Genomic DNA, 27,943 nt, shown 5'->3' with positions numbered 1-27,943 from the left:
GCAAGAACAAATCTGTCTATCTGTCTAAAAGTTGAACGGCATGTTGTTCAGTCCAGTGGACATGTCACCAACTCCTTGAAAAATGTGTGTTGAAATAAAAATGAAATAGATTTCATGAGAGGGAAGTTTTTATAATAATGAATTTCATCTGAATCTGTAATCATACACAGAAAACAGTGATGCTGCATTCAGGGTCACGTAAAATATTGGATTATTATTGATAAACTCATACCAACATCTAAATCCTTTTTTTTTTGTTTGAAACAAACAAATTACCCAGTTTAAAAAAAAAGATGGAAAACATTTTATTTGATAAATTCAGATTCATTTAAATCAGCTTTTGTTTTTTTTCCTCTAAACAAACAAACAAACAAACAAACAAACAAACAAACAAACAAACAAACGGACTAACTAACTAACTAACTAACTGACTAACTAACTAACTGACTGACTAACTAACTAACTAACTAACTAACTAACTAACTAACTAACTGACTGACTAACTAACTAACTAACTAACTAACTAACTAACTGACTGACTAACTAACTAACTAACTAACTAACCCCCACCAGGGGGCGCTCGGCTCCGCGGCTCAGCCCGTCTTCTGAAGCTCCCTCCCCGGCGGAGGCGGCCCGTCTCCCCGGTGATGACAGCTTCCTGCCGGCCTCTGTCGGAGGGCTGAGCCGGAGGAGGACCAGCGGTGAGTGCTGCTTCGGGAACAGCTTGTTTGTGTTCACGTCTGTGTTGTTTTTGTGTGGGTTTTTTTTGTATTTCGCCGTGTTTTTTTTTTGTTTTTGTTTATTTTTGGCTGGCGGTGAAGTCTTCATACGTGTCAGTTGGGAGAGAAACGTCACGCCAGACTCCGCGCGAAAATCCGCCGTTTAAGATTTAAACGACGAATTCGGACTTTTTCACACAGCGGAAGAAACGATTTCATGTAATCGTTGGATTCAGTCGTCTCTGCTCCTGTTTTCGGCACACACACCACCTCGAAGAACTGGACGTATTTCGATAGAAATTGTATAGAAATAACTACATCCCACTTGTTGCCATTGGCGGTTGTTGCGTCAGGAGGTAGCGGACAAAACGGTGAGGCACTTCAGGAAAAGTTTCCCATTAAAGGCCTAAAATCGCTTGTAGGCGTTTTGGACGGATGCCGAACTAGAGACTGGATCCAAACGTTTCGCAAGACACCTTCAGTTCAGTTCATCCAGGTACGTGCCGTTGCAAGTCTGCCCGCTGACTCGGATGAGGAAAAGTTGGGATTTTTCTGAACGGAGTTTCGCACGGCGTCCTGCAGGGTTGACCCTGGAATGACAGCTCAGCCTGCAGTCTGTTTGGATGTTTCAGGTTTGCTGGGTGTTTTCTCTGAGACTCTGCTGTCTGCCTGCTGACCTGACATATCAATGACAATGTCCTCCAGCAGCAGATCTGTAATCTGCTTTAATAATAAACAGGTTTGCTGTGACGCACAGTTTGTTTGTTTCCCCTCCAAACTATATAAATATGATCATCAATTATGTTCTGATCACAAACTGTGCCACATAAAAGCCCTTTTGTTTGTTGGTTTGTTTGTTTTGATTGAGGAAGACAACAACAGTAACACACTGAATGTTGGTGGTGTTGTTGTTTGACCTTTGACCTCAGCAGTTGCTGGGCTGTGATGAAACAGTTGTCAGCTGCAGCGTGTGACCGGGCCTCCGTTTATGCTTCTCTTCCTACAGGGGGGGGGAAATGAGCGACAGGATGGAGGGTTTGGCGGGACCAGGTGACAGGGCGAACGGACCGGTGGCACCGCCCAGCAGTCCGGTGGGCTCCCCCATCGACCACCCTCTGTCCGCGGCGGAGCTGGAAGAGGAGCAGCAGTCGTCTCTGACGGACGTCACCCAGTTATGGATTAAGTTCGCCAAGACTTTCGCCATCATCTTCCCCATCTACATCCTGGGATACTTTGAGTTCAGCTTCAGCTGGGTCCTGATCGGACTCGCCGTGTTATTCTACTGGAGGAAGAACCACGGCAGTAAGGACTACAGGATAAACCGTGCCTTAGCGTTCCTGGAACACGATGAGAAGGCAGTGAGGCGGAGTGTGCCTACGACCGAGCTGCCGCCATGGGTGAGTCCTCCAGCATTTTTCCACACCTGATATTTATTATCCCTGATTTGTGTTGTGACTCAGCTTCATGTTCCAACGTGGTTTTGGCAGTCGTCGCCAACAAGTACATCGTACCAACACTGACCAGCTTCCTGTCAAGCTAACTCAGACAGGAAACTGGACCCTCTTTCGGGTTCATAATAAGTCAGTCACTCCTTTTGTCAATGCAGCTTCCAGCAAATAGAGAAAATTAATAAAGATCGGCATGAAGACAATCCAGAACGATCAGTCTCTGAAATCTGGTTTTTCACTAACTGTCAGTGACTGTCAAACTCTTCAGGATCCTTTCAGTCCTGTTTACTGCTGCTCGGAGATGGAGCCCTTCCTGAATAATTTACATGCAGGCCTCCGGAGCCCACTGGGCTGTCAGGGCCGGCACCGCAGAGCGGGACAGTCGCCCCGCTCTGGTTTTCACCTTCTGTATTGGGATTGGTTTGGTGTGGACCTCCATGTCTCCTTACACTTTGGTGCCCCAGAGCTAAGCCTGCTAATGAGCACTCTGTCATGTGGAAGCAGAGGTCCATCAGAACACAGTCAGGTATGAAGAGATGTTGTCCTGGAATGCAACGCATGAAACCCACAAACATGTGATTGTTACAACCAGGTCGTAAATTTGGGTACATGACACTTTAAAATATTCTAAATATTTAAGAAATAACTACGACGAGCTTTAATGCTCATACCACACCCAGGATGAGTTAACTGATTTGTTATTCAATTGATTGTTGCCAGCAACAGTTTGAATCGGGAGCTTGGTCCCATAACTGATGCGGCGTTTGATGAGGCCGGAGCTTTTGAATGGACCCCTGCCAAGAAAAGTCTTTCAAATCAACAACTCATTTGTACATTCGTCAGCCACGCTGTCCAATCTTTACCTGCAGCAACTAATCAACTTTTCAATTCGTTAAAAAAGAGAAAAATATTGACTTCACGTTGTTTTGTGCAGCTTCTTCAATATGAGAACTCGCTGCTTTGTTTGTTGTGTATCATTAGAACTGGAAATCTTCTGTGTTGGTGATCAACCCTCATGATCTGTGATTATTATATTATTTTTACTATAGGAGTTACATTCATTTGTTTTGGCTTGATTTGATGTGACTTCAGTGATGTAAGAGATGGAGCGATTTAATGGATTAAAAAATGTATACGTTTTAATCCTTCTAGTCATGATGGTCAATCTGTGACAAAATGTGTAAAAGCCACTGAACGGCCGGAGCATTTTAATTATGAGGCATTTCCAGCTCTGGAAAGGACACAGTTTTTTCCCGGTCTTGTCAGATTAGCCTCCGTTATGCAGGAGCACTTAGTGATCAGTGATGATGCTGGAGATCTGTTGAGAGGCTGAGTGGATGGCAGCAGGCCAGCCAGGCCCAAACAGCTCGACACGTTCACTGCCACTCAGGCTTTCGTGATAAATGGCGCTGAACGAGGGCCCCTGCAGAACGCTGCCTCTCTGCAGCGTTTGGCGTGAGCCGGCGAGTCACACGCTTCACTGACAAACATGACTCATGACGTTTGGACGTGTGAACCCAACAATGCTGACTAGTAGCTCTTTGTGTGGCTGATTAAAGGGAAACTGAGGAAGCGGTGAAAGGATGTCGAAAAATCAATGCGTGGGTCTGATAGTGAACAATCAGCTGTGAACTTTGACCTCTCAGCGTGTCTTCATCCTTCATGCAAGATCGTTTATCTGCTTCACCCCTGTCACACTGACCTCAGACTCAATGATCCCCGAGACACTTTAACTCTAACGAGTTAAATTATCTGAACTATTTGAGAAATGTCACTGAATGAGGAATGAAATGCTGCCAAGACAAACGGTTTATTTTCCTTTCAGTTGCTGGTTGATATTAAAGGTCATTTTACACTTTTTTTTGTGTTGATCTCCATTAAAAAAAAAAAAAACTAAACAAACATAAAAGATGTAATTCTCCTTTTAAGAACGAAAACCATCTCAGTGTAGTCCTCTCTCAGTCACAGTCAGATTAGACGATGCTGCCCTGTGGTTGTTGTGACATCACAAAGTTCAGGGACTCCAGACGGCTGATTTTACGGCTCAGTGTCTGAATCCAGACTGATCATTTCTCTGAGCACCGAGACTTTTTATGATTTAGAATCAAAGACCTCTTGGAGGTCTACCTTTAGACCATATGGGCCTTAGAGTCCAGCATGAATGGATTCATGTATGAGATTATAACTAAAGAAAATGTGAAGCCCTTCAGGTCACAATTCTGCATAAAAAGGAAGCAGAAAACTCAGAAAATCGAGTTGTTCGGTAAAATAAATAGATTGTCAGTCAAATGCCAAATGAGCAGTTTTTCATTTCTCATGTTGTTGCCTGAAAGATGTTTTGTTTTTTCACAGTTTAGAGTTTAGAGACATTCCATCGCTCTGAGAAACGAAGGTCTGATTTGGTACAGTAGTGTGAGTAAAAACACATCTGTCCGTCGGCTCAGAAACACGTCTGGAATGAGGCTGGACAGGCAGCGTGGGCAGCCGCTCCGAGTTAAAGCCGGCCAAGAATGGAGCTGTTTTATCTGTGAAGACGAGCTGACACTGCAGGACTCCCTCCCTGCTGTCACACAGAGAGATGCATCTTTATTCATGAAGACACTCGGCCGCTGTTGTTGTTGTACGCTGATGTATTTAAAGGTGAATGTCTGCGAGCTGTTTTTGATTTGCAAAAAAATACATTTCTAATTGGAGCTCTGAGCCTCTTCTTCTGATTGACTCTGCTTTCTGAGCGATTGAGCACAAATGTACCAAATTTCAAGGTAAAGTGGCTCTAGGTGGGCGGGGCTTAGGGGTTAGTTGTGACATCACAAAGTCCCAGAAGTCCTGGTTTCAGGCTCAGTTTCTGAACTTTAACTGGATTGACAGAGAACCTGGTGGTGGTCTATCTCTGGACTGGATGGACCTTTAAGCTTCTTTTGTCCCCTTCACTGCTTTCTCTGTTTTCACTGCGACCCAGTTTTGCTTTGACGATTTCATCCATATAAACTAGAAAATTAGAAAATTAGTGTCAGATGGAGGGAAGATCAGCAGAGTCTGAATTTTATCTCTCAACTTTTTAAGCCATTAATGTGATTATCAAGACCGAAGAGGAGCATTAAATGAGATTTTTACTCAGTTTTACTCGCAGTCTACCAATGTGTGTTTGAATCATAATGTTACGGAATGAAATCCAGGCTGAAGGTCATCTCAGGTCTCTGCGGGCCGGCTCAGAATGGTGACTGGTGGTTTGGGCTTTGATGAAATGTCTGCAACGGCAGCATTACTGAGATGGAATGAGGTCGGGCTGGTAAACTAATGTACACATGTAGGTTGCTGGAGTTCGACCTCAGTTTAAAATAGTGAAACCACATTCCTGTGTCAGACTTCTCTACAGAAAGAAGCTGAACCTGAGTGGTGACGTGGTTTCATTTGAGGTCATTCAAATAGGAAAACAGGAATTAAACATTTTTCCTACCTCACAGAGAATGTGAGCGCCGCTTGAAAAGCAGTATGTGAAAGTTGTTTTTAGCTTTAAGGGATTTTTCCTGGCTTAGACACAAAGTGGAGATCCAGATGAGGAACATGGAAAAGAGGGAGAGAGGGTGAAACCGGATTCCTCAGCTCTGATGCGTTCAAGAACTTCATGTTGACTTGGAAGTTGAGAATAAGGCGAGTTGGAGTGCCTTAATCTAATCAGCAGAAACGATCCAAAGGTCCCATGTATGACTCTGATGGTGAATAAAAAAATGAGGGCAATTCCACTGGTTGTAAATAGAAATCAGATTGCATTGAAGTCTATGTGAAAATGGTCCTATTTCTATTACCTCAGTGATTTAAGGTCTATTTCCCTCACAATGGAGCATCGTTAAAAAAATGAACATCATGTTGTATTGAAGACTGTAAACTAGAGACTGAGACCATAAACTCATCAGGAAAACGTTTACTGGGCTGATGAATCATTTTCCCATAGACTACAATCCAGAGGGGTCGCCTCCTGATGCTGCCTTCACCGGTCAGACTCAGTCTGTGACACACTGAGAATATCCACCGCAGTTTTGATGTTTTAGGCTGCAAAACAGCATAAATCTGGAGCTTTGTGTTGTTTACATGCAGCTTTGTGTTACTGCAGCTGCACTGAACAGTTTGTCGAGCGGTGAACGTGAACGTGAACCTGGGCAGAGCAGGAAACGTTCAGACGAAGTCAGCTGAACCTTTCATTTTGTCATCAGGGCCGCACGGTGGCTGCTTCTCTCCTCCTCCTCCTCTTCCTCTTCGTCCTCGTATGACATGGCGTGGGTGGGGCTTCCCCCGTCCGTCTGATGTGCCAAACGGCCACAGAGGAAACAATGTGGGAGAACAGAGAGGCCTTGTGCTGTGTGGAGCTTTTACCTGCTCTGTCTGCATGTTTGGGCAGCAGCTTTTATTAGGTTAGAGCGCTGGCTTCTAAATCTGCTAAATCTGAGCCAGTTTTTGCTCCATGAATTCATTTTGATTGGCTTCTTTGTGGAATTATCTCTGCTGCTGCTGACATAGACCAGTTTTTTTTATAGCAGATCATATCACGAGTGTTTCAGTCAAACTTGTGATAGCAAGAAGAGTTGGTTTGACAGTCGTTAGCTTCTTGGCTCAGGTTCAACAGATTCTTCCAGATCACAGGCTGGAAATATAAATGGACACAGAGACGGGGATGGGAAAATGTCCCTACTGTTTTTAAATGAGAGGACATTAAACCACAAAGCAGACAGACTGCATCATCCAATCAGGGAAGAGTCCAGAGCTGGTCAGGCCCACCTTCTCCTCCCAATGTGGCGTCGTCCAGATTACCGTTGGAGTCTCTAAAACTTGCATTGGATGACGATCAGTGTGCAGCTTCAGCTTGTGTTCAGTCGGAGTTTACTTGGAGGGCGTGCTGCCAACTTCACGTCTCACTACAGACTTTTTTTAGACGCCTTTAGAAAACAAAGCTGGTGTCTGGTGTTTTAGTTCCAGGAACGCAAAAAACAAACCAAAGCTCAAACAAACCGACTGTTTTGTTTTTCTGTCTTCTTCTTCTCTTCTTCGTCTCTCCTTGTCTGGGTGTCTCTTCCTGATCCGTCATTTCAAATTACAATCCCTTTGCAGAGGCAGGGAATTGCGACTTCACAGCATTTCAGCAGCGTCATGAAGGGAAACACTGTAATCTTCATTTATTTACCAACAGTATGAGTCGGCTCTGATCCAAATACGTAAACAACAAAGTGATGCTGGGAGCAGGCACACCACCGCTGGATGTATAGTGAAATCTATTATACATGAAAATCTGTCTCTCCAGCTTTGGCACATCAGAGGAGATTTCCTCGACTGATCTCCCTGCAGACTGCAGTCTGTCCCCCTCGTGTCCTCGCCAGCGTCTCCGTCTCTCTCAGCCTAAATATAGACGTCAGCATGCAGCAGCCGTCTCGTCATATAGGTTTCCTGTTTCTGCACCTTTCTATGCCTCCTGCAGTTGGAAGGGAAGCTGACTGTGCAGCTTTCCTCGTCAATCTTGTCATCACCTCGATGAAGGAGACGCTCCGTCCTTCCCGTCTGAAGCCGGAGGCAGCGACGGTGGACGGATTTAGGACGAAAACAGAAAACAGTTTTCTTTGAATTTTTGCAGATGAGATAAATAAAAGGCAGCACACATGCTTTTTGCTGGGGTGGGGTTGGCGGGCTAGGATTTCCAAACAGCTGTCACATAGCTGAAGTCTCACCCACTCGACACCTTCTGACACACAAACACAAAACCAAAAGGAGATGCTCTGATCGGCTCCTGATCCAGCAGAAGTCAGCTCTTTGCCTGCAGTGTGGCCTGTCTGTGAGCTTCGGCCTGAAAATGGGCCACGTTAACGTTTGTTCTGGTGGGCGTGTTTCTACAGGCAGATAAAATACGATCCAGCCAGTTTGAGTGAGAAACTCGCTGCAGAGAAAATCCAATCGGACAGGATTCTACAAGTCCAGAAAGTTTCAAGTGTGTGATCTCAGCAGCTCGGCAGATCTTCCCAAATCCTTCGTAGGAGCGTGTTGTCGTTGAAGTTGACCTTTCCAGCAGTTGTGTTGATATGTTGTGGACATGTGCAAATTTCAGGTCTAGCCAAAAACAAACCATTGAAGCAAACAGTTAGCTCGGTTAGCGCTTCAACCTGAGCTCGAGGTAGCAGACAAACAGATGTTGGCTCTGTTTACACTAAAGGAAACCATAATCAGTTCTTTTGCTCCTTTAGCCTGCGGTGTGCTCACACTGTAGTATTTGCTCTCCATGTCTCTGAATAATCAGCAAAAGAAAGGTTTATGGAGGAAATGTAGCCGTTTCCTGTCTTTGTCGTAAAGAATTGGACATTTACGTCCAGCAGACTCCAGCTTAATGTCTGTCTCCTCCGTTTTGTCCCAAACGCTGAGTCATGGTGGCACCTCCTTTTTGTTTTTGTCATGTTAATGACTTAAACTTCTTTTGAAAGCGCTCTATTTCTCAGAAACTGAGCTGCTGTGTGTTCCTTCTTTTTTTGGCCAGATCATTCATTCTTTTTTCTCCTTTTAGTCCTTCGTTCCAACTCCGTTGTTTCTCTGATCATTTCTGTCCAGCTGGACAGAGTCCAGAGCGACGACCAGCTGAAGCCACATCTGGTGTTCCCAGTTTCACCTCCAAACTCACAAACCAACAGTGTCAACTAACAAAACCCAGCAATTTTTATTCCATTCACATGATCCGCTTCGATCCAGTACTTTGACTTGATCGAGGTTGGACACAAGTCCGCTGTGATAACTGATGTTTCTTCAGTCGGTTCCCACAAACCTGGGAATTTGAAGTGAAGTTCTCAGTAATCTCAGTAATTTCAGACTTGCGGCAGCGTTCTTGGCAGTCCAGTGTCATGAAGAAGACATATGTTGCTCGCTGGAATGAAAAAATATGACAGCAGGTCTAAATTATGTCTTTGTTTGAGTTTTTGTATCTGGTTTCCAGCCTTTTGTTGCCTTTGCTGATAAACTGCATGTCCATCAGTTTACAGCAGATACAGAAAAGGAAGCAGCATTCAGCCAATTTCCCATAGACTTCAATACAATCCAACTTCTTTTTTCGGGGCGGGGGCTGTAATCTAGTTTGTTTCAGTTTAGGGGTTAAAAAACAAAATTTCTCATTGTTCTCTGGATTTGCATTACCGACAGGCTAATCTGGACGGTAATTAATTTCTAATTCAGCAAAATCACAATGAATGAAATGATGCTTGCTGTTTTCTCTGTAACCATGGTAACAATGCAAACAGGAAGTGTGACTCAGTAATGCTTTAAAGAAACCTGACTATGTCTGCCGCCCATGGTGACTTTGGTTTATTTGTTAATGCTGGATGAAGAACAAGAACAAGCCTGCTGTGACTCATCGTCATCAGATTAAGGTTCATTTCTTCCACAGTTTTTATTTAAAGTGTTATTAAAGTGTATCATTGATTTAAATCGTAGTTAATAAAACATCAGCAGGTTAATTAAAACCCATAAAAATGCCCGAACACATTAAATCCCTTTAACTATAAAAATGATCAGATAGCGACAAGTTCAGCTGTTGTGTGTGTGTGTGTGTGTGTGTGTGTGTGTGTGTTCTTCAATGTTTGTCCTTCATTTATAAGAAACACAACCCACATCTTTTAACTTTAAAGGAATTTATGTAAAATACACTCATTATAATAATTAGTCTGTTCCTCAGCACTGAGGCAGCCGTTTTCATAAAATTATTCAAAAAATAAACATGTTCAAGTGTCCACATGTACAACTAAATACTTTAATTCACACATAAATGACTGAGACCATAAACTCATCAGGAAAACTTTCACTGAGCTGATTAATCAGGGAGGAGGAGAGACATTTTCCCATAGACTTCAGTACAATCGCATATGCAGGGGAACTCTTGATTAAATGATTGAATGATTAAAATGATGCTTCTAACTCACGTCTCTCTGTCTGTGTTTCCAGGTCCATTATCCAGATGTGGAAAGAGTGGAGTGGCTGAACAAGGTACAAACACACAGACACACACTCTTATTAGCCTGTGAGCTAACAGGCTAACAGGCTAACAGGCAGTGTACATAAATGGGATCACTTCCTGTTAATGATGGTCGGAGCTGTTCCAGTAAAGACTTAATGGAAGTGGATGAGCGGGAAAAATAGCTTTTTAATATCTAAATCTGACGTTGTGCTGTTCAGGTTGTGCCGTTTAAAGGAGCGATATGGAATATGAAACCTGTGGAGGCTCATTAAGAAAACATGAAGATGAAGATTTCTGATCCTCTCTCTCTCTCTCTCTCTCTCCCCTCCCCCTCAGACGGTGAAGCAGATGTGGCCGTTCATCTGCCAGTTCGTGGACAAGCTGTTCAGAGAGACCATCGAGCCGGCGGTGAAGGGCGCCAACCCTCATCTCAGCTCCTTCTGCTTCACCAAGATCGACATGGGCAACAAGGTGACGTGCCACCGCTCTGAGTTAACCAATCAAAAGCTCCGAATCTGTCAAACTGATAAAACTCCTGCCTTCATTGGCTGCTTTTGTTCAAGCCGCTACTTTTTTTGTAATTAATCAGAAAGTTGGTCCACAAACAGAAAACAGGACGCTCTTAAAATAAAGATATTTTCAAGGTGCTACAATTATTTAGTACCTGCACATTATTTTTGACTTCCCTTGAGACCATAAACTTAAAAGGGAAATGCTTACAGAGCTGATAAATTAAAAACAAAATATGGTCATTTTCCCATAGACCTCAATACAATCTACTTTTTTAAAAACTAGTGGAGTTTCCACCTGATGGTCAATAGATTTCTTTCATAAATATTCCCACTGAGGAAAAAAGTTCCCTGAGAAAGTCATTTGTTTGTTTGTTTGTATTTGGCTTCTCCTGTCTTTGTGCGCTTTGTTTTTGTCGAACTTCTGTGAACTTTGTGTGAGCTGTATATTTTTTTTATTCCCCGTTCCAGTTTTGTTGCCGGAGAACAAACGCATCAAAGCGAATCCGGCTCCGTCTTTTGTTTCTTTGCATGCCGACCCGTTTCGGAGCAGAGAGTCACACGTAGCTGACGTCGGAAGGTTGGATTCGCTCGTCTGTAACTGCTTTTGTCACGTCTGTATCCCTGCAGCCGCTCAGAGTCAACGGGGTCAAAGTTTACACGGAGAACGTGGACAAGAGGCAGGTCATCATGGACCTGCAGATCAGGTACCAGAACCCCGAGCTGCTGGATGGGGGCCAGACATATTTGATCTTTTTAGAGATAAAAAAATATTTTTTTTTTCTAATAAAAAATAAACATTTTTTACGTCAAATCGAATGAAACATACATGTAATATATGAGTTTGGTCAGATTCAGATCATTACTTCTCTGGTTTAGAAAATAATTTTTGTATTTGTTTCCTCATCGTCTGATCTCGTCCTTCTCTCGGTCTGTGTTTCAGTTTCGTGGGAAACACAGAGATCGACGTGGACATCAAGAAATATTACTGCAGAGCTGGAATCAAAAGCATCCAGGTGTGTGTTCGTCATGTGACGTCATCTTTAGCTCTGCTGATTTGTGACAAAGACATGAGAAAACAGAAAAACTTTAAACGGTTCAACAAACTGATGAGCCGAATTACAATTAAACATTATTCCGTCTGCTTAAAAGTGTATTTTATTATATTTACACAATTCGGTGGCGTCGTTCGGCCGACCGTGACCGCCACATTCACCCACGACCTTCTGCGGAGACACTTTTGCATAATGTGTTGACACGGAGCTGATAAAGGAAACGTTATCCACTCAGCTGCTGGTGGAGCATCAGGCCATGTTTACTGTTCGGAGAAAAGAGAGGGAGGGAGGGAGTCGAGGAAAACCTGCGGCCGCGCCATTCAATATTTGTGAAGAGCTTAAACTTTTGCGGCTGAAGCTCTCCGGGCTCAGTGTCAGCTCCTCCACACCAAAGACTTAAACTCAGAGCTTATCGTTGGAAAAATAAAAGCTGATGTCGCGGATGTTGTTATCCGCTGCACGTGACTTTTAGAAGGAGCGGGGCCGAGCGGATAAACAAGAGGCTATCTTCAATCTTTCCATTTTGATGAGCAAAATGCTGCTATTTGGTCACTCTGAGGCAGCAAAACCAAATTTGGTGCTGCAGACGTGGAGTCTGCATTTCTGAGGTTTGAGTCACAGCCTGTCGTAGTAGAGCAGCTCGGGGGGGGAAACATTCACTCACAACGTTCCTCAAGAATCACACTGAACTCACAGTTTAACAAACCTGAGTCCTGGTTTTCTCTCCTCGTTAAGATGAGCAGCGTCAGATTATCAGATTAGTTCCAGATCTCTTTGTAAGACGAGGAAAAGATGAAAACATGAAGTGAAGGGTTCAGTGTTTTCCACCTGAAGCTGCTTTAGTTTTTGTGATGTGATCAGCAGAGTCTGTTTGTGTTTCCCTCTGCAGCTCCACGGAGTGATGAGAGTCGTGATGGAGCCGCTGCTGGGGGACATGCCTCTGATCGGGGCCCTGTCCGTCTTCTTCCTTAAGAAACCAGTGAGTAGCTCCCTCCTTGACCTTTGACCCCTGTCCTCAGGCCTGTGGGGCCTCGAACACACACCGAGGAGCCGCGTCGCTCTTTTTAGGGAACCTTCTGAATGTTTGACACTGAAGCTCTGCACACAGCAAATTAAAGAAAAAAAAAAAACAGCACAACAAAATACTAAATATTACAGTCAATGTACAAATGGGATGTTTTCATGAGGGACAATAAAAGACAAACCAGATTTCATCAGCTGTTTCGGGACTATTCTATTAAAGGTGGATCAACTCAGCCATAATTTGAACCTCAGCACTCAAGCACTCTGAAAATCTGGACTTTTTTTTATATATGTAAACACAGTAAATTTCTGGATTCTGCGTCTTTGTGTTGGTTTGTCGCTTTTATTTGGGTTTCTTGTTTAAAGGGCACCGCAGCAGAGGAGTTGTGTTTTTGCTTGTGTTTGTGCTTCAGGAACATCCACCGCTGACTTCAAACTGTTTGGATGTGAACTTGTATCAACAGCACGTCTCTCTGGACGCTGCTTCGCTGTTATCGATGCATTCCTTCTCCCTGACCACTGCTTTCCTTCCTCTCCCCAAACACGACTGTAACTCCCAGATTCTGGTTCTGATAACCGTCACCCAGAAGTTCTCTCTTCTTCTCACTTGAAAATGACAGCAGCCAAGATTTTGTGGTGGAAACTGAAGCTTTTGGTTTTCGGATGTGAAGTCTGGACAGCTAAGACCGATTTTGATCTTTCCTCTTCTGACATAAATAAAACGCAGGAGGACTCACATATGGCGCTTTAAACGTTCTGATTTACTTTCATTGCTGATTGACATTTTTCATTGAAATTCTACTGATCCAGTTTGAGTTCCTGCCAGAACTGAAGCCATCATCGTTGCTCTGCAGCTTTAACTGTCTTCCTGTTCCAGCTCTGGCAGAACGGCAGTGTGGTCTGCTGCGGTCTACATCTCGTGCTAACTAGGCCACACACCAGTCCGCCGTAACAACAGCATGTAATAATGTAAAATGTGTGGGTGGGGTTTTACTCTGCCATTAAAGGAGAATCACACCAATTTCACACATCAGTGTCGAGTTTAGACGTCTGAATAGACACACACACACACATTTTCCTGCTCAGTTCATTTTATTAAAACCATGACAGTAGTTCTTCCTGTTCCTTCCTGCAGGTTTAAATTCTGATTGACTTCTCCTACAAACATCACAGAACCACGTTTAGGAAAAGGTGGAGTCTGTCCGTCACACTGTAGCCACGCCCCTGACACTCGTTTAGGAAAAGGAGATAAATCAATGAAACCCTTCACCACATTCCCAGACAGCTCGTCTTCTCGGCAGTCTGAGCACGGCCGTGTTGTTTGTGCCTGTTTTTGGTTTCAGATGATGTAATGAAGATAAAATGAGAAGCTGTGAAAGTTTAAACGAGCTGCTGCTGCCTGAAGCGTCACTCTCTGATGATGCTTCATTTGTCACTTTTCCTCGCTGCTCTTCGTTTGCTTCAGCTGTAATAACAGTTTGCAGCGTCTGACATTTTGAGCCTCTTTTATAACCTTTTCAGCTTTGCAGTCACACTTAATCTCCCTCTCTCACACACAGACACACACACTGTGTTGCTCTCTGAACAGAAATTTGTGCCACGCTGACGTCTGTTAAGTCCACATATAAACCAGGCCTGATGGCGGCTCCCTGCTCACAGTCCTTCTACGGTCGGCAGCCTGTCGTTATTTTCAGAGACTGCTGATAGTCAACAGACTGACCAGCTGCAGGTCCTGATTTATTTATTTATTCAGGTTCGAATCGATTGGAGCCTTTCAGACTCACTAAGTCTGCAGCCTGTTTTTAAAAGTGATGTTGATGATTTAAAAAAAATGTCAGTGATCAAAACTAAATCTTAATGTGTGTTTCCCTGTTCTGCATTTCATAAAACTCTTAACAGCACAGTCCACACATCTCCATTCTCCCCGGCTCAGATGGATTATTAAACACCGACATGTTCAACATTGAACTGGAGCTTTTAACAGATTCACTCACTGACCACCTCATTTTGAGAAAGGCTGTTTTTGACTCGAGGTGGAAAACTGAAGAGATTTGCTCCACACCCTCAGAGACTGGATCACCTGACCAGAACTAAATCCACTTTAACGACTACACCCCCTTCATGTCCTTACTGGTTTTCCTTCCCGCTGCTTGTTCTCTGTCAGTACAGTAGGTGGTTTATATCACCTGGATTCAGTCTGGTTAATAACTGCAGACTTCCCCTCATAGTGGGTTAGAAAATCAGGTTAAGGTCCCGCTTCACGTGACTTTGTATGCAACTGTGTGTTTCCTCTTGTGTCTTTAGTGACTTTCTTGTCTCTGTCTCGCTTCGGCAGTTGAATCAAAAGCCAAAAAAAAAAGAGGAGCAGCTTGTACTGCGAAAGAAAACATGGACAGCAGGACGACAGTCACGTCCTCTCATCCGTCCAGTCCAGAATCAAATGTTATTCTAATGGGGCATATATTTAATGAGCCATGAAATATTCATTTAAAATGTTTAATTTCACTGAAATGCATAAATCAAACTTACATTGGAGCAGTTATTAAAGACTTAATTAAATTTCTGTCTTTCAGTTGCTGGACATCAATTGGACCGGACTCACAAACATGCTGGACATTCCCGGTGTCAAGTAAGTAACACTGTGTGTTAAAATGTGTGTGTCTGTGTTTGTGTGTTGTTGTTGTTGAATCTGCTTCCTCTGCTTTTAATTAGAAGTAAGCAGTTAAATGCACGCACATAAACACACACACACACTTATTCAGATTCCTTTAATAATCATGACCAGGTGGATTCACAGAGCTGTATGAAAATTCATCCTAATTTACTCGTTTCTAAATATTTCTGAGCTCTGTGAGGATTTTTTTCTCTCTCAGATGAAACATGTCGGTTTAGTTTCTCTGTTCAAACGTTATCAGCAGCTGAAATGACTTTAGAGCGAGTGAATTCAAATTCCTCATTCAAATGACACACAGGGAGTCCACACATTCAGAGTTTTGTCTCTCTGTGACTCACAGACACGCCTAACACGATCACATTCTCCTCAGTAAGCTTCCTGAAATGCCACCTTTAGTTTCTGCATCCTGAGTTCGTCTGCAGAGCTGATGGCAATGTTAGCAGAACTGGATGCCTGCAGGAGGAGGCCGGAGTATCTGGCACATCGAGATCTGAGTTCGAACCCAGAACTCTGCAGCTGTTGATATTCAAGGATGTGATCAGCCATCAGAGTGTCTGTGCAGCAGCTTTCCTTCCTCCATCACAGTCCGTTTGCTTGTTTGGTTCTGCAGCTTAAGAAAACACATGCAAATGAGCAAAAACAGACCAACAAAGCTGAGCTGCAAGTGGGACAGATGACAGGGGAAAAGCAGCGTGAGTTCAAGGGCAGATCTGAAGGAGGGTTGGAAAGGATTTAGGAAAGGATTTTTTCCTTTTCGTCTTTTAAGGGACAGCTTTGTTAACTTTCTGCTGCCCCGTCTTTTCCGTTATAATCAGCATTTCAATAAAAAGGTCAGTAAAGAGGTCGTCTGGCTGGAAATCTCTCACCGACCGGGCTGTTGAGTTCCAGCTAACAAAACGGTTTTTTAAAAAATCTGGTTTTTCTGTGTTAGAAAACGAACAGTCTGAATTCTCAGCTGCAGGAAAACCAAAATCAGAGTGTTTTCTGGAGCAGAAAGACGTCCTCCCCTTTGGACATAATGACAAAATGACGGCGGTGCTTTGAAGACACCAGATCCCGGAGGACGCACAGCCAGAGCGGCCTGCTGAAACCATTACAGTAACCACCAGATCACAGGATGGATTATGACCTGTTTTTTTCTGCCGCTAAGTGTCGGTATTTTTAGTAGCATGATTATGAAATACAGAGACAGGAGGGACTTCTGGCGGTGCCTTATCGAGCAGTCTCCGGTTTTTATGTCGGAGGGTCGTTTACGTTGCATCCAGACAGAAAAAAGATTTCTCTGGAAGGCTTATTAGTTTTCAGACTTCATTATTCCACAGCCGGTTCAGAGGAGAGTTTCAGGTCAGGTCTGAGCGTCCTGAGCCATCGGTGTGTGAAGGGGCAGTTAATCTTTTGAATCCAAAAAACCAAAGTTCTGCTGTCTCCTTTTATGTTTCTGTTATGAGTGTGTGTAAAATAACCTGAACTGGAAACTGGACAAAGGTCTGTAAAACTACACTGAGGTACATATTTTATTCTGCATTTCACCAGTTAAGAAAAAACACTGGAGATGTAATGAAATTGGACCTTTAATGACCTGATTAATGTTCCGGGTGTTTAAATAGTTTACTCTAATCTATAAAGGGGCACAAGAGGAAAAGTGCTCATATTTTCTGTTTCATTTCTTATATAAAAACAGAGTGAAACCTAAAGGTAACACACACACACACACACACACACACACACACACACACACTTCCTGTCCTCTTTCTACCAGCTGTGTGGTTACTCCTCCATATTGACCGGTTGCTGTTTCCTGCTGCCTTGCTTTTTGTTTTCAGCAGAGAAACCGGCGGTGGTTACTAAGAGACTCCGCCCTGAGAAATGCAGCTTTCCTTGTTTGACAAGTTTTGTATGAAGGCACTAGTGTGTGTGTGCGTGTGTGTGTGTGTGTGTGTGTGTGTGTGTGTGTGTGTGTGTGTGTGTGTGAGAGAGATCGGGCTACACACCTGCCCTGCCCTCTTCACTCTTTTCCTGTGTGTCTTTGTGCCTGTGAGGATACTCGTATTACTTCAGTGTTTATTTATATTTTGCCCTAAAACAGTAGGGAAACCTGAAGTCACTGTGTGTGTGTGTGTGTGTGTGTGTGTGTGTGCGCCTGCGTGCTAACTGGCAAACACAGTTTAGTCTAACACCAAAGCTGCCGCCTTTTATAGGCATGATAAGATGGGTGGAAACCACAGGCAGCCAGCTGTCATCTGGACGTGGTTATGTGTTTGGTGAGCGAACAGAACAGGAATCAGCTCAACAGACAGCAAACCAAAAAACAAACAAACAACTTTGTAATCACATGAGATCGTGACTCGTGGCAGCTCTGAGAAGGCTGAGTGTTTCGATGCAGGACGCTGCTGCCCTCTACAGGAAGACAGGCTGTCCTGTCACAGTTGTGTTGCCTGTAATGATCCGTCCCTCTGGACCTGACGAGTCCAACAGACAGCAATGAATGTTTCCCTAAATGTCCCCCAAGCTCTTCGTCTGATGTCTGATCTCCCCCCCCAGTGGTTTGTGTGACAACATCATCCAGGACATCATCTACAGCTTCCTGGTTCTTCCCAACTGCATCAAGATCCCTCTGGTGGGGGAGGCCCAGCTGGCCAAGCTACGCTTCCCCATCCCCAAGGTAACATGACCACGGGTGTCCCGTTAGAAATGCTGTTTTTATTTTATAGCTCCCCTGGTCTCTCCTCATCTCTCCGTCTCTCACCCGTGTCCTCAGGGCGTCCTGAGAATCCACCTTATCGAGGCCCAGGACTTGCTGGGGAAAGACAAGTTCCTGGGGGGGCTGATCAAAGGCAAGTCGGACCCATATGGCGTTGTCCAGGTTGGGATCCAGCAGTTTCAGAGCAAAGTCATCCACGAGACCGTCAACCCGAAGTGGAACGAGGTGTACGAGGCGAGTGGAGTAATAACTGGAATAATAAAAATAAACTACGGAGCTTCTTCTCAATGAAAGTGTTTGTGGCCTGCAGGCGCTGGTGTACGACCACTCAGGACAGAACTTGGATATTGAGCTGTTTGACGAAGACCCTGACAAAGACGACTTTCTGGGAAGGTACGGGTCTATTTTCTTTTAAAGCAGCTCACAAGAAAACGCTTGCTGAGTTCGTAAATCAAGTTTTCCCATCGACTTCAATATAATCTGACTTTGTTTAGATGTGTGATTCTTTTCTTTATTAAACCAGTGGAGCCACATTTGGCTTCATCAGCAGTCTGCTGTAAGCAGAAGGAATGAGATGAAGTCGAGCTTTGTTTTATTTGTTTCTCAGTCTGATCATCGATCTGACAGAAGTCCAGAAGGAGCAGAGAGTCGATGAGGTAACCAAGGCTTTATCTTCTGACATCATCTTAGATGAGTTATCAATTCTTGTCTTTTGTTTTGTTTTACGTGGACAGCTGTGGTTTGTTGTTTCATTTTGAAATCCTGAAATGATTTCTGCCCTCAGTGGTTTGCGTTGGACGATGTGGCGTCAGGGAAGCTGCACCTCAAACTGGAGTGGCTGTCTCTGCTGCCCACACCAGAGAAACTGGAGAAGGTGCAGCCTTCAGCACACACCCAGCCACACACAGAGATATTTATCTACCTCCTGACCTTTGACCTCTGTCAGTGACCTTTTCTTTTTCTGTTTTCCTCCACCAAAGGCCTTAATGACCATCAAAGCCGACCGCGGTCACGCCAACGACGGCTTGTCGTCGGCGCTGCTCGTCGTCTTCCTGGATTCGGCCAGAAACCTCCCGGTGAGTCAGTCTGGGCACAAAAACGTGTTAGTCAACGTTTGTTTAAGAATAAACAGACTTCGTCTGGATTACTGATCAGGTGCTGCTGAGAAATTCACTGATGGGACAGTGAGACAGTTTCGTTCTTCACATTTATGTCAAGTGTGTCTGTTTATTTTGGTTTCTATTTGTTTTAAAAAGCCAAACAAACAAACGAACAGCCAAAAACATGAGCTTGTTTCACGAAAGTCTCTCAGTTATCTGCTTATAAAACCTTTCTAGTTCATCTTCATCATTTTTTAGGTGCATTAGACAGTAAAATATTGAATATATCTGAATAATTCTGCTTTCATCTCACCTGTTCTCATCTTTCTTCCTCTGATTTCAATTATTTTCCTTCTTTGCTTTGAAAATTCTCATTTCACTGCGTTAACAGCAAAAAGAAATCATTTTCTCTTTCAGTAGTACATCTTATTGTAACTGTCAGTCTCTGGATGACAGAAGTAGATGTACATCATTAATGTTAGTAGATGTCAGAGTGAATGAAGCTTCAGCATCTTCTAAATCTTCTAAAGAACCAAATAATTTTCAGTGAGGCCCGAATATAAAACGGGTGGAGTGTTTTCTGCAGGAAGCTTCAGTTCTCGGTTGGACCTCTGTGGTCAGGACTCACCTTGCTCTTCTCAGCTTGCTCTTCTTCTCTGCCTCTCCTCTGTCTCCTCTCCCGCCCCTCTGAAGAGCGTCTTCGAGGGGAACTTGGGCTCTGGCTACTTAAAAGAGAGGCGAGCGGCAGGCCTGGTGTTCTGCGAGAACACCGCCTCCCTCTATAGGACCTTATTTGTGAGTCTGCCGGCTGTTCTCCTTCTCAGAGTAGTTTGGTGAATTCTTACTTGTGCTAGGAGAAGCAGTGTTGTTGTTGTTTGTTGTTTGTTGTTGACCAGCATGAATCCCCACTAATGCATGGAATGAATTGTCTAATTGAATTATGTGTTATGAATGTTATTTGTTGGGAGCTGGATCACCAGGAACTATCGATCAACACGTCGTACATTACATCACTAATGTTGCTTAATCAGAACAGCCATTTCCTCGACAGCGGACACGACTCTCTGTGCCGATGGCTCTCATTTCTCCCAAAACAGAAAAAACGTCCATGTGTTTCTGCCACATTACCTTTTAGCAAAGCACTGCAGCCTTTAAAGAACCAATATTCCTGATTATGTCCTTTTAGGATTACATGCTCTTCTGAAACTCACACTTGAGTATTACTTTAATGACCTAAAACAATTGTACAGCAGCTTGAATGGAATTGGACAGTCCTGGTTTCGTTGAGTTAGTGACAAAACTTTTACAAAGATTTTCATCCATGTTACTGAAAAACTAAAGAATCTTTGCAGATTGTGATTTGAAGGAAATGATATTCAAAAGTAGTTTAGTTGAAGATGAATAAAGTCCATCTCAACAATGTCCACTGTTAAAAAGTTATCGTGACACCTGGTATTATTTGGATCTTATTTTCTATATTATATTATAGAGCAGGGAGGCTGACTCTGTGGATTGCTTCCCTCCATCCCTCATCTTTAAGCCCACCATGTGAGCTGGTTTTCCCCGTCAGCCTCCTCTCCATGAAAAGTCCGAGTTGTGGTGAATTTTACAGGAGCACACAGACCTGTTGACGGGAAAAGTGAAGATGAGCCGATGTTTAAAGTAATGCAGTAAAGTCTGTGTTTGAGTCTTGTCAACATGCCTGTGTCCCCTTTAAAAATGTGACTTCTGATCCCATCGCTGATCAGGACGGAGTCAACGTGTATCCGACGCCACTTCCACTTTCGAAACTCCAAATCTTTGATATTGTACAGTTTTTAATGTGATGAGGTCACATCCTGCTGGGTATCTAAACTCATCCTTTCTATGTGTCATGGTATCAGACATCAGGAGGTTTTTCTCCACTGCAGGAACTTAAATCCTCATGTCGAGAAGCTGTCAGACTATAAATGACATTTCTCATTTCTGAGATAATGTTGGTGCCACCCCCCCCTCACAAAAAAGCTTGAATTGCACCTCCTTTTTCAAATTTTTTCACAAAGTCTGAAGTTTTTACAGTCTACAGTCAGACAAATGTAATTTGTGAATTTGTGGTGGTTTGACAAATGTTCATTTCTATAGTGTAAAAAAAGACTCCGGATTAGTGCTGAAGGGAAACCCTCAGTGTGCCACCAGCCTCACATTGTGTTAAGTTGCTGCAGTGGAATGAAAACTGATGCACTGCCACTTCGTTGTGTTGTTGTAATGTTGATGGACGAATCTAAAAATGTTCCCCAGTTATCAGAACGAAAAGCCGTCTGGGCTCCATTTTGATCATTTACTTCTCCCCTCCACGTGACTCCTGTCTCGTGTTGTGTATTTTGAAGAGTCCGACCAATATGTTTTGATCGACATCACCTTCAGGTGAATCTGTTGTTTTGGCATAAATCGATGTGAAGGCAGAGTAACACTCGTATTCAACTTTAAACTTCATAGATGTCATTTCAGCTCCCAAAAGTTACTCTGGCCTTAAAGTTGAATGATTTTGGAAGAAATGTTTGAAATGTCGGTCTCATATTGGTTGAGCTCTAGCTGTGACCTGGTGTCCGGCTAAAACTGGGTGATGAAATTAACCATGTGATCATCTGTGGTGTCTCTGTCTGTCCTGTTGTGTGACGGCCATGTTCCGTCCTCATCCACCTCCTCCTCCTCCTCCTCCTCCTCGCATGGCCGTCCTTTCCCTAATAATCTGGTGTATGTGTGTCTGTCTGCTCTCTCCTGCCTTGTCCCTGGGGGAAAATCAAAGCGCAATCCGTTAGAGTTCAACCAAGCGGGGCTGAGGAAGGCCTCGGTCAGTAAGGCCATCAAGGTAATGACACGCTAACGAAGCACACGCATATCGCTCAGACACCGAGGACGAGCGCAGAGGAAACACAGTGACGTGTTCAGGCAGGCCCATTTCACCTCTCCAGCCAAAAGTATGCGGACACTGAAGATTCAGACAGACCAAATATTTAAAGTGAATAATGAGTTGTGTGAGAATGAGAATTGAGTAAGTTGCTTCCTGTTTGTTTCCGACATGAGGTTCAACTGATGATTGAGGACTAAACCATAAACGGTCAGAAGTGGAAAAGCTCGATCTTCATTTATCTTAAATTGAACTTTTCCACAGTTCACTTTGGGGAAAAAAAGCAGCTCCTGTAATTTGGGCTCAAAAGTAAACGGCCAAACACACAAACAGTCGAAGCGAAGCTGGATGACGGCAGTTTAACGTATAATAGTTTTCCTTTTAAAAGTTCAGTCAGGTATAAATGGTGTCCACAAACTTCTGGCCTCAAAGCTCACACTGAAGGTCTGAAAAAAAAAAAACGTTCTGATTTCTGCAGCAGAGCCAGCTGACGGATCCAGACGTCATTGATCTTTTCTTCCACTCTAATCGGATGAATCGTGGAGCTGTATGAATTCTGCAGTGCTTTCTTAAATCTCAACATGTATCCTAAATTTCCTGAAAACATTAACAAACTCCACTAATCACATTTGTCGTGTCTAACAATGTGTGTTGTAAATAACAACATTGTTGTGTGACGCTCATTGACATCAGACCTTGGAATTAATCTTTTCTTTCATTCTAATCAGATGAGTTTGGTTGTTTTATTTTTTTTTTGCCATCACAGGCTGACATGTGGAAGCAACTCATCTTATTAATCTTAAGATGTGATGTCTAATGTTCAAATCTAAATTATTATTTAGCTCTACTCACCATCAGATGTGATATCTACTCTGTAAAAACTTAGTAAAACTTAGTTTGAATCTCAGTTTACCTCTGAAGAACACTTTATTTTAGTGATGTTAACTTTTAAAAGGAAAGCTGTCGTACATGTTGATGATAGCCGACACTCGTCTCTAAAACCTTTTTTCCTCTTGTGCAGTCCGGTAAAAAAGTGACCAGTGATCCCAGTCCGTTTGTCCAGTTCACCGTGGGACACAAGTCCTTCGAGAGCAAGGTGAGAGTGTCCGCTTCCAGGACGCCGCACATTAATTGTGTATTTACATTTTGGTGTTTTCAGCGTTCTCACGTCTTCACTGCGTTTTGATAATCGTCCTTTTCTGTTGTGTCCTTTTCCAGACCAGATTTAAGACCAATGAACCAGTGTGGGAGGAAGCCTTCACCTTCCTCATCCACAACCCCAATACCCAAGAGCTGGAAGTGGAGGTATGGAATAAATGAAGGAAAAAGCTGCCTCTGCTCCGGCCTCGTGTTTATAGCTTTATGAGCTCATCTTCGGCCCCCTGTGTCCTAAGGTGAAGGATGCCAAACACGAGTGTTCGCTGGGGACGTTGACGCTGCCTCTGAGCCGGCTGCTGGAGGCAGAGGACATGACGCTGAACCAGCGCTTCCCCCTCAAAAACTCTGGGCCGAGCTGCACCGTCAAGATGAAGATGGCTCTGCGGGTAGGAGGAGAGGAACTTTTTATCCACTGGAGGTGGAGTAAAGTGCTGCTGCATTCATTTGACCTTTTGTTGAGGGAGACGGTCTGCTTCCCTCTAAATGGGAGCATCATTAAAAAAATGACCATCATGTCGTATTGAAGATTTGAAACTAGACACTGAGACCATAAACTGTTCTTCTCTCCATCTTGTTCAATTGTCTGTCATCCTTTCAGGTGTTGTGTCTGGATAAGGACACTTCCTCATCATCCAGCTCCACCCCATCCTCAGTGCAGGTCCGCAAGTCTGACTCCTCCAACGCGACCCCGCGGGCGTCTGTGTCCTCAGACTCCCCGAAGCCTCCCTCGTCCACCTCCTCTGACATCCCCCAGTCTGCGTCGGTGTCGGCTCAGGATGTGCTGAACCGGCGGAGGGAGGCGGACGAGCCTGTCAGGTCTCCTGGAAGCACAGACCTGGGCCAGGGGGGAGCAGGAGGAGGCCACAGCCTGGCGGAGACCGGGAGGAGCACCTCCAACCTGGCCATCTCGGGCTCCCAGCTGTATCTGGCCGGAGGGAAGGAGCCGACGCCCAGCATCGCGTCAGACATCTCCAGCCCATACGCTACTCAGGAGCTGCAGCAGAGGCTCCATCAGCTGCAGAAGTATCTATCAGTGTCTGACAGTAAGATCTGACACAGATCTGAGACGGTCAGCTGACTGAGTCTTCTCTCTCTGCAGCGGTTCGGGCCCCAGTTACTTCCCACTGGGTGAGGTCCAGCTGACGGTCAGGCACAGCTCGCAGAGGAACAAACTCATCGTGGTGGTTCATGGCTGCAGGTACACGCTGAGAGAGGGGCGGGGCTTCTGCGTCACAGAGCGGGACGTCCGTTCTCACCTCTGATGTTCTCCCCTCTGCAGAAACCTGATAGCGTTCACCGATCATGGGTCAGACCCTTACGTCCGCCTCTACCTGCTCCCTGACAAACGGAGGTCGGGAAGGAGGAAAACTCACACCTTCAAGAAAACCCTCAACCCCGTTTACGATCAGACGTGAGTCCAGCTGTTCCCGTTTGTTCTTCCAGCAGCTTTCTGCTCCGGATGTCGGTTGAGCCAAAGTTCTTCTCCTCAGGTTTGAGTTCAGCGTTTCCCTGGTGGAGCTCCACAGACGGACTCTGGATGTGGCGGTGAAGAACGGCGGGGGCCTGCTCTCCAAACACAAAGGCCTTCTGGGAAAGGTATGAACTTCACGTTCCTGTGGTTCACCAGCTCACAGATGTTTTAAAGAATCAGCTGATGAGAAAACTTAAATCCTATTTTCCATCAGGTTCTGGTGGATTTGACTCACGAGGACATCACAAAGGGTTGGACACAATGGTTAGTTATGTTGAAGTTGGTTTTACAGCTCGAACAGATAATAATGCAGGAAATACTGTGAATTCACTGTCAATTCATCTGTTTTGTTTTTGGAAGAAGAATGACAAAAGCACATTTGTGTTTTGCTTTTTTAATGATTGTCACAGATTCAGCCTGGACAGACGAGGAGGGAGGGAGAGAATAGATTGGAGATAATGGGAAGGAATAGAGAGAGAGGGAGAGAACAGATCAGATAGAAGAGAGAGAATAAAACAGAGATACAACTTAACCTGCTCATTCACCCGCTCATGTCCGTCTCTCCTGCAGGTATGAGCTGAGTGAAGACGGCCTGACGAAGCCTCACCAGCTATAGACGGGAAGCCTTCATCGCTCTCACCACCGTCATCGTCGTATCGCCACACTTCCACAACAACTCCACAGGATGCGTGTTTTTCTTATGTTCGTCACGAGTAACTATTGGGGGGGGACAGAAAAGCAGCTTTTAAACGTTCATTTAATCACATCAGTCGCAAGGCAGACCTCCCCTTTAATTAGAGAGTGAGAGCGGTCGACTAAAGGGAGTAAACATGTAGAAAACTATATTTGACATTATTATCCTGCAATGGAATATTCCGTGTTTATAGAGGAAACTATAATGGACTTTTATTTTTGTTTTGTTTTTTTTTTCTGTATCTGTCAAGTCTGTAAATAATGTACAATGATGCAGCACAAACAGACGGTGTGTTGTTGTAACAGGCATAGAGGGACGGAGACTATGGCCAAATAATTGTTTGTAATTTTATCTTATTATTTTAATAAGGAATGCTGAGGGCAGTGGAGCGTCACCAAAGAGAGGTAACACGACTGTGCTCTGGCTTGAATCCACATTAGGACCGTGTTCATGGGCCACGTGATAAGAACCACACAGGGGTTGTGTTAAATATGATGTTAGCACCACGTTTATTTAGCGTGATGAAACTCACCTGCTTTTACACTGAAATAAGGCCACCCTGTTATTTTCTATTGAGTATTTGCACAATATTTTTTATTGTTTGTTGGTTTTTTAGGGAATCATCTGGACCCTTAGCTGCAATTTAATTGAATTTATTTTGGAGAAAATCTCAAATAAGGGTTTTTTGTTTTGTTTAGTTTTTTCAAAATAAAGTGTGGAAGTAATATAGATAAACTAAAAGAATACTTTGACATTGTGGCTTTTCCCTTTTTCTATTTTTTTTTTCTTTTTACAAGATGAGCAGACTCAAGAATCTAATTCTGGATTTGGTTTATTTCGTGGTCGGTTTTTTAACCTCCAAACCAAAGTAACATAAAGACGGGAAAAACACACCAGGGTGAAATAAAAAAGCAGTGAAAGAGTCAAAATCAATGACAAAGAAAAATTGAACCACCAAATTAGGAAAAAATCTGTAAAATATGAACTCTCAGCAGGTTGAGTTTCCTAAACAGTGACAGGAAGTCCGTCCTGGACTGGCGACCACGAATTCACAGCGTTTTATCCAGTTTTCCTCTTTAGCATGAAAAATGACAAACATTTGTGCTGTTATTTCCTGAGAATGTCGTCAGTCTCCTCGTCTATTTAAAAGGAACCAGACAAATTATTCTTCCAGAATGTTCCATTATTCCTTTTGGTTGTGTCCGGTATAAAACTGAGTTGTTTTATTTTATGAAACTGGTGGAATTAATACCACCAATATTTCTTTTGACCTATTTAAAGCTGCCACATGCAGACAAACGGATCTCAGCATCATCTCGTGGCCTTTTGATTAAAAAAGTAAATCATCCTTTTATTCCAAATTTCCTTTCCCAGGTAAAGAAAACTTCCAACTTCCTGCAAAGACATACTGAGAAAAGTTCTGTTTCTCCTTTTTCTTTTCAGTCATTTATTCAACACATTCCTCATTTTGCTGTCTGAGTTTCACAATTTAAGTCTTCCAGCTTTCCCTTTGTGTTTAGTGTGATGAAAAAATTCATACGATAATACGGAGTGCTTTAGAAACTGCATTGTTGTTTTGTTTGTTATTTTTTTGTTTATCTGGCCTTCTGGATGATTGTGTGTTTGTTGTGTTTTCGTCTTTGACCAGTATTCATCGATCACTTTGCACCAAAAACTGACCTGAATGAAAGCAGCACAAAGGTCTTATCAGATTCCTACAAACAAATTAGATCATTTGAAGGATGCTTTGAAACAAATTTGTTGAAAGAAAGAACAAACTTTCTTTGGCATCTGCATCAACATAAGTCTTAAACTGTCATTAAGTGTCATTTATCTGACACTTTGTGGCTTTTGCAGCGACACACAAAACTTTGCAGTCCAGTGTCGACAATGGCATTTTATTTTTGTTTGCTTGCACATTTTTTTTCCATTAGACCTCACAGCAGTCGCTCAAAAGGGATTTCTGTCAGCAACACATCAAACTGTTGGAGTAAATGTGTTTATGTTTCGTGGCCACACATCCAAAGAACAGCAGTTTTACATGAATATAGATGTAGCCACCGTGACCTTTGACCTGCACATGTACGTATGTATGTAAACTGGGCCATTTGGCATTTTATGTCTTTTTTTTTTATTTAGTGTTTTCTGGTCTGTTATTTTGTAAGTAAATGAAACAAATCGGTCTGTGAGCCGTTGAGGTGGAGTGTGTCCTCTGAAAGGCGGTTTGTTTTCTCCGTCTTCTTAATTTATCTTGTGCCTTAAGATTCAAGCGACCCAGAGACATTTATATGTACAAAGAAGAAGCAAACGCTACAACACTTTCCCATGTGTCACAATGTCTCCTGAATGTCCCTTCAACAACAATAAAGAGCTTTGAAGCCGCCTTTTTGTCAGTTCCTTTTCCACATGGAGGGACTCATCTTTTCTAAAATATCCATATACAGTATATGATGCAGCTGTGACCTGTTCATGGCTGACTGAATGCAGAAGATACACTGAGGTTGTGGTGGTTGAGGTTTGTCTGCTCTT

At 43.6% G+C, this 27,943-nt stretch overlaps 1 protein-coding gene across 3 annotated transcripts; it reads left to right on the top strand.

Annotated features, from left to right (window-relative positions):
• Window positions 1-794: 794 nt before the first annotated feature.
• esyt2a (extended synaptotagmin-like protein 2a) lies at window positions 795-27,797 on the top strand. Of its 3 annotated transcripts, XM_029525301.1 has the most exons (24): window positions 795-1,215; window positions 1,726-2,116; window positions 10,130-10,171; window positions 10,479-10,613; window positions 11,282-11,358; window positions 11,595-11,667; window positions 12,596-12,685; window positions 15,303-15,358; window positions 17,945-18,065; window positions 18,162-18,338; window positions 18,415-18,497; window positions 18,712-18,760; window positions 18,889-18,978; window positions 19,085-19,180; window positions 21,990-22,052; window positions 23,113-23,187; window positions 23,310-23,396; window positions 23,486-23,635; window positions 23,848-24,272; window positions 24,349-24,447; window positions 24,529-24,660; window positions 24,740-24,845; window positions 24,935-24,984; window positions 25,291-27,797. In XM_029525301.1, the coding sequence occupies exons 2-24, from the start codon at window positions 1,736-1,738 to the stop codon at window positions 25,334-25,336; spliced, it is 2,703 nt and encodes a 900-aa protein (XP_029381161.1). In that variant the 5' UTR covers window positions 795-1,215; window positions 1,726-1,735; the 3' UTR covers window positions 25,337-27,797. The 3 variants fall into 3 exon arrangements, with proteins under 3 accessions (XP_029381161.1, XP_029381162.1, XP_029381163.1); XM_029525302.1 differs by lacking the exon at window positions 21,990-22,052; XM_029525303.1 differs by lacking the exons at window positions 21,990-22,052; window positions 24,935-24,984; window positions 25,291-27,797 and having other exon boundaries at window positions 24,740-24,851.
• Window positions 27,798-27,943: the final 146 nt, after the last annotated feature.

Source organism: Echeneis naucrates, chromosome 17 (assembly GCF_900963305.1).
Source record: "Echeneis naucrates chromosome 17, fEcheNa1.1, whole genome shotgun sequence".
In the NCBI taxonomy this organism is placed as follows: Eukaryota; Metazoa; Chordata; class Actinopteri; order Carangiformes; family Echeneidae; genus Echeneis; species Echeneis naucrates.
Note: the sequence above shows the minus strand (reverse complement) of the source record. Positions and strands in the feature narration are given on the sequence as shown.

What these genes read in the sequence shown, in the direction of transcription:
- esyt2a (XM_029525301.1), top strand. Translation starts at nt 1,736, where the DNA reads ATGAGCGACAGGATGGAGGGTTTGGCGGGACCAGGTGACAGGGCGAAC. An exon ending in CTGGAATCAAAAGCATCCAG is followed by an intron (nt 11,668 to 12,595) that starts GTGTGTGTTCGT and finishes TTCCCTCTGCAG; the next exon opens with CTCCACGGAGTGATGAGAGT. An exon ending in CACCAGAGAAACTGGAGAAG is followed by an intron (nt 18,979 to 19,084) that starts GTGCAGCCTTCA and finishes CCTCCACCAAAG; the next exon opens with GCCTTAATGACCATCAAAGC.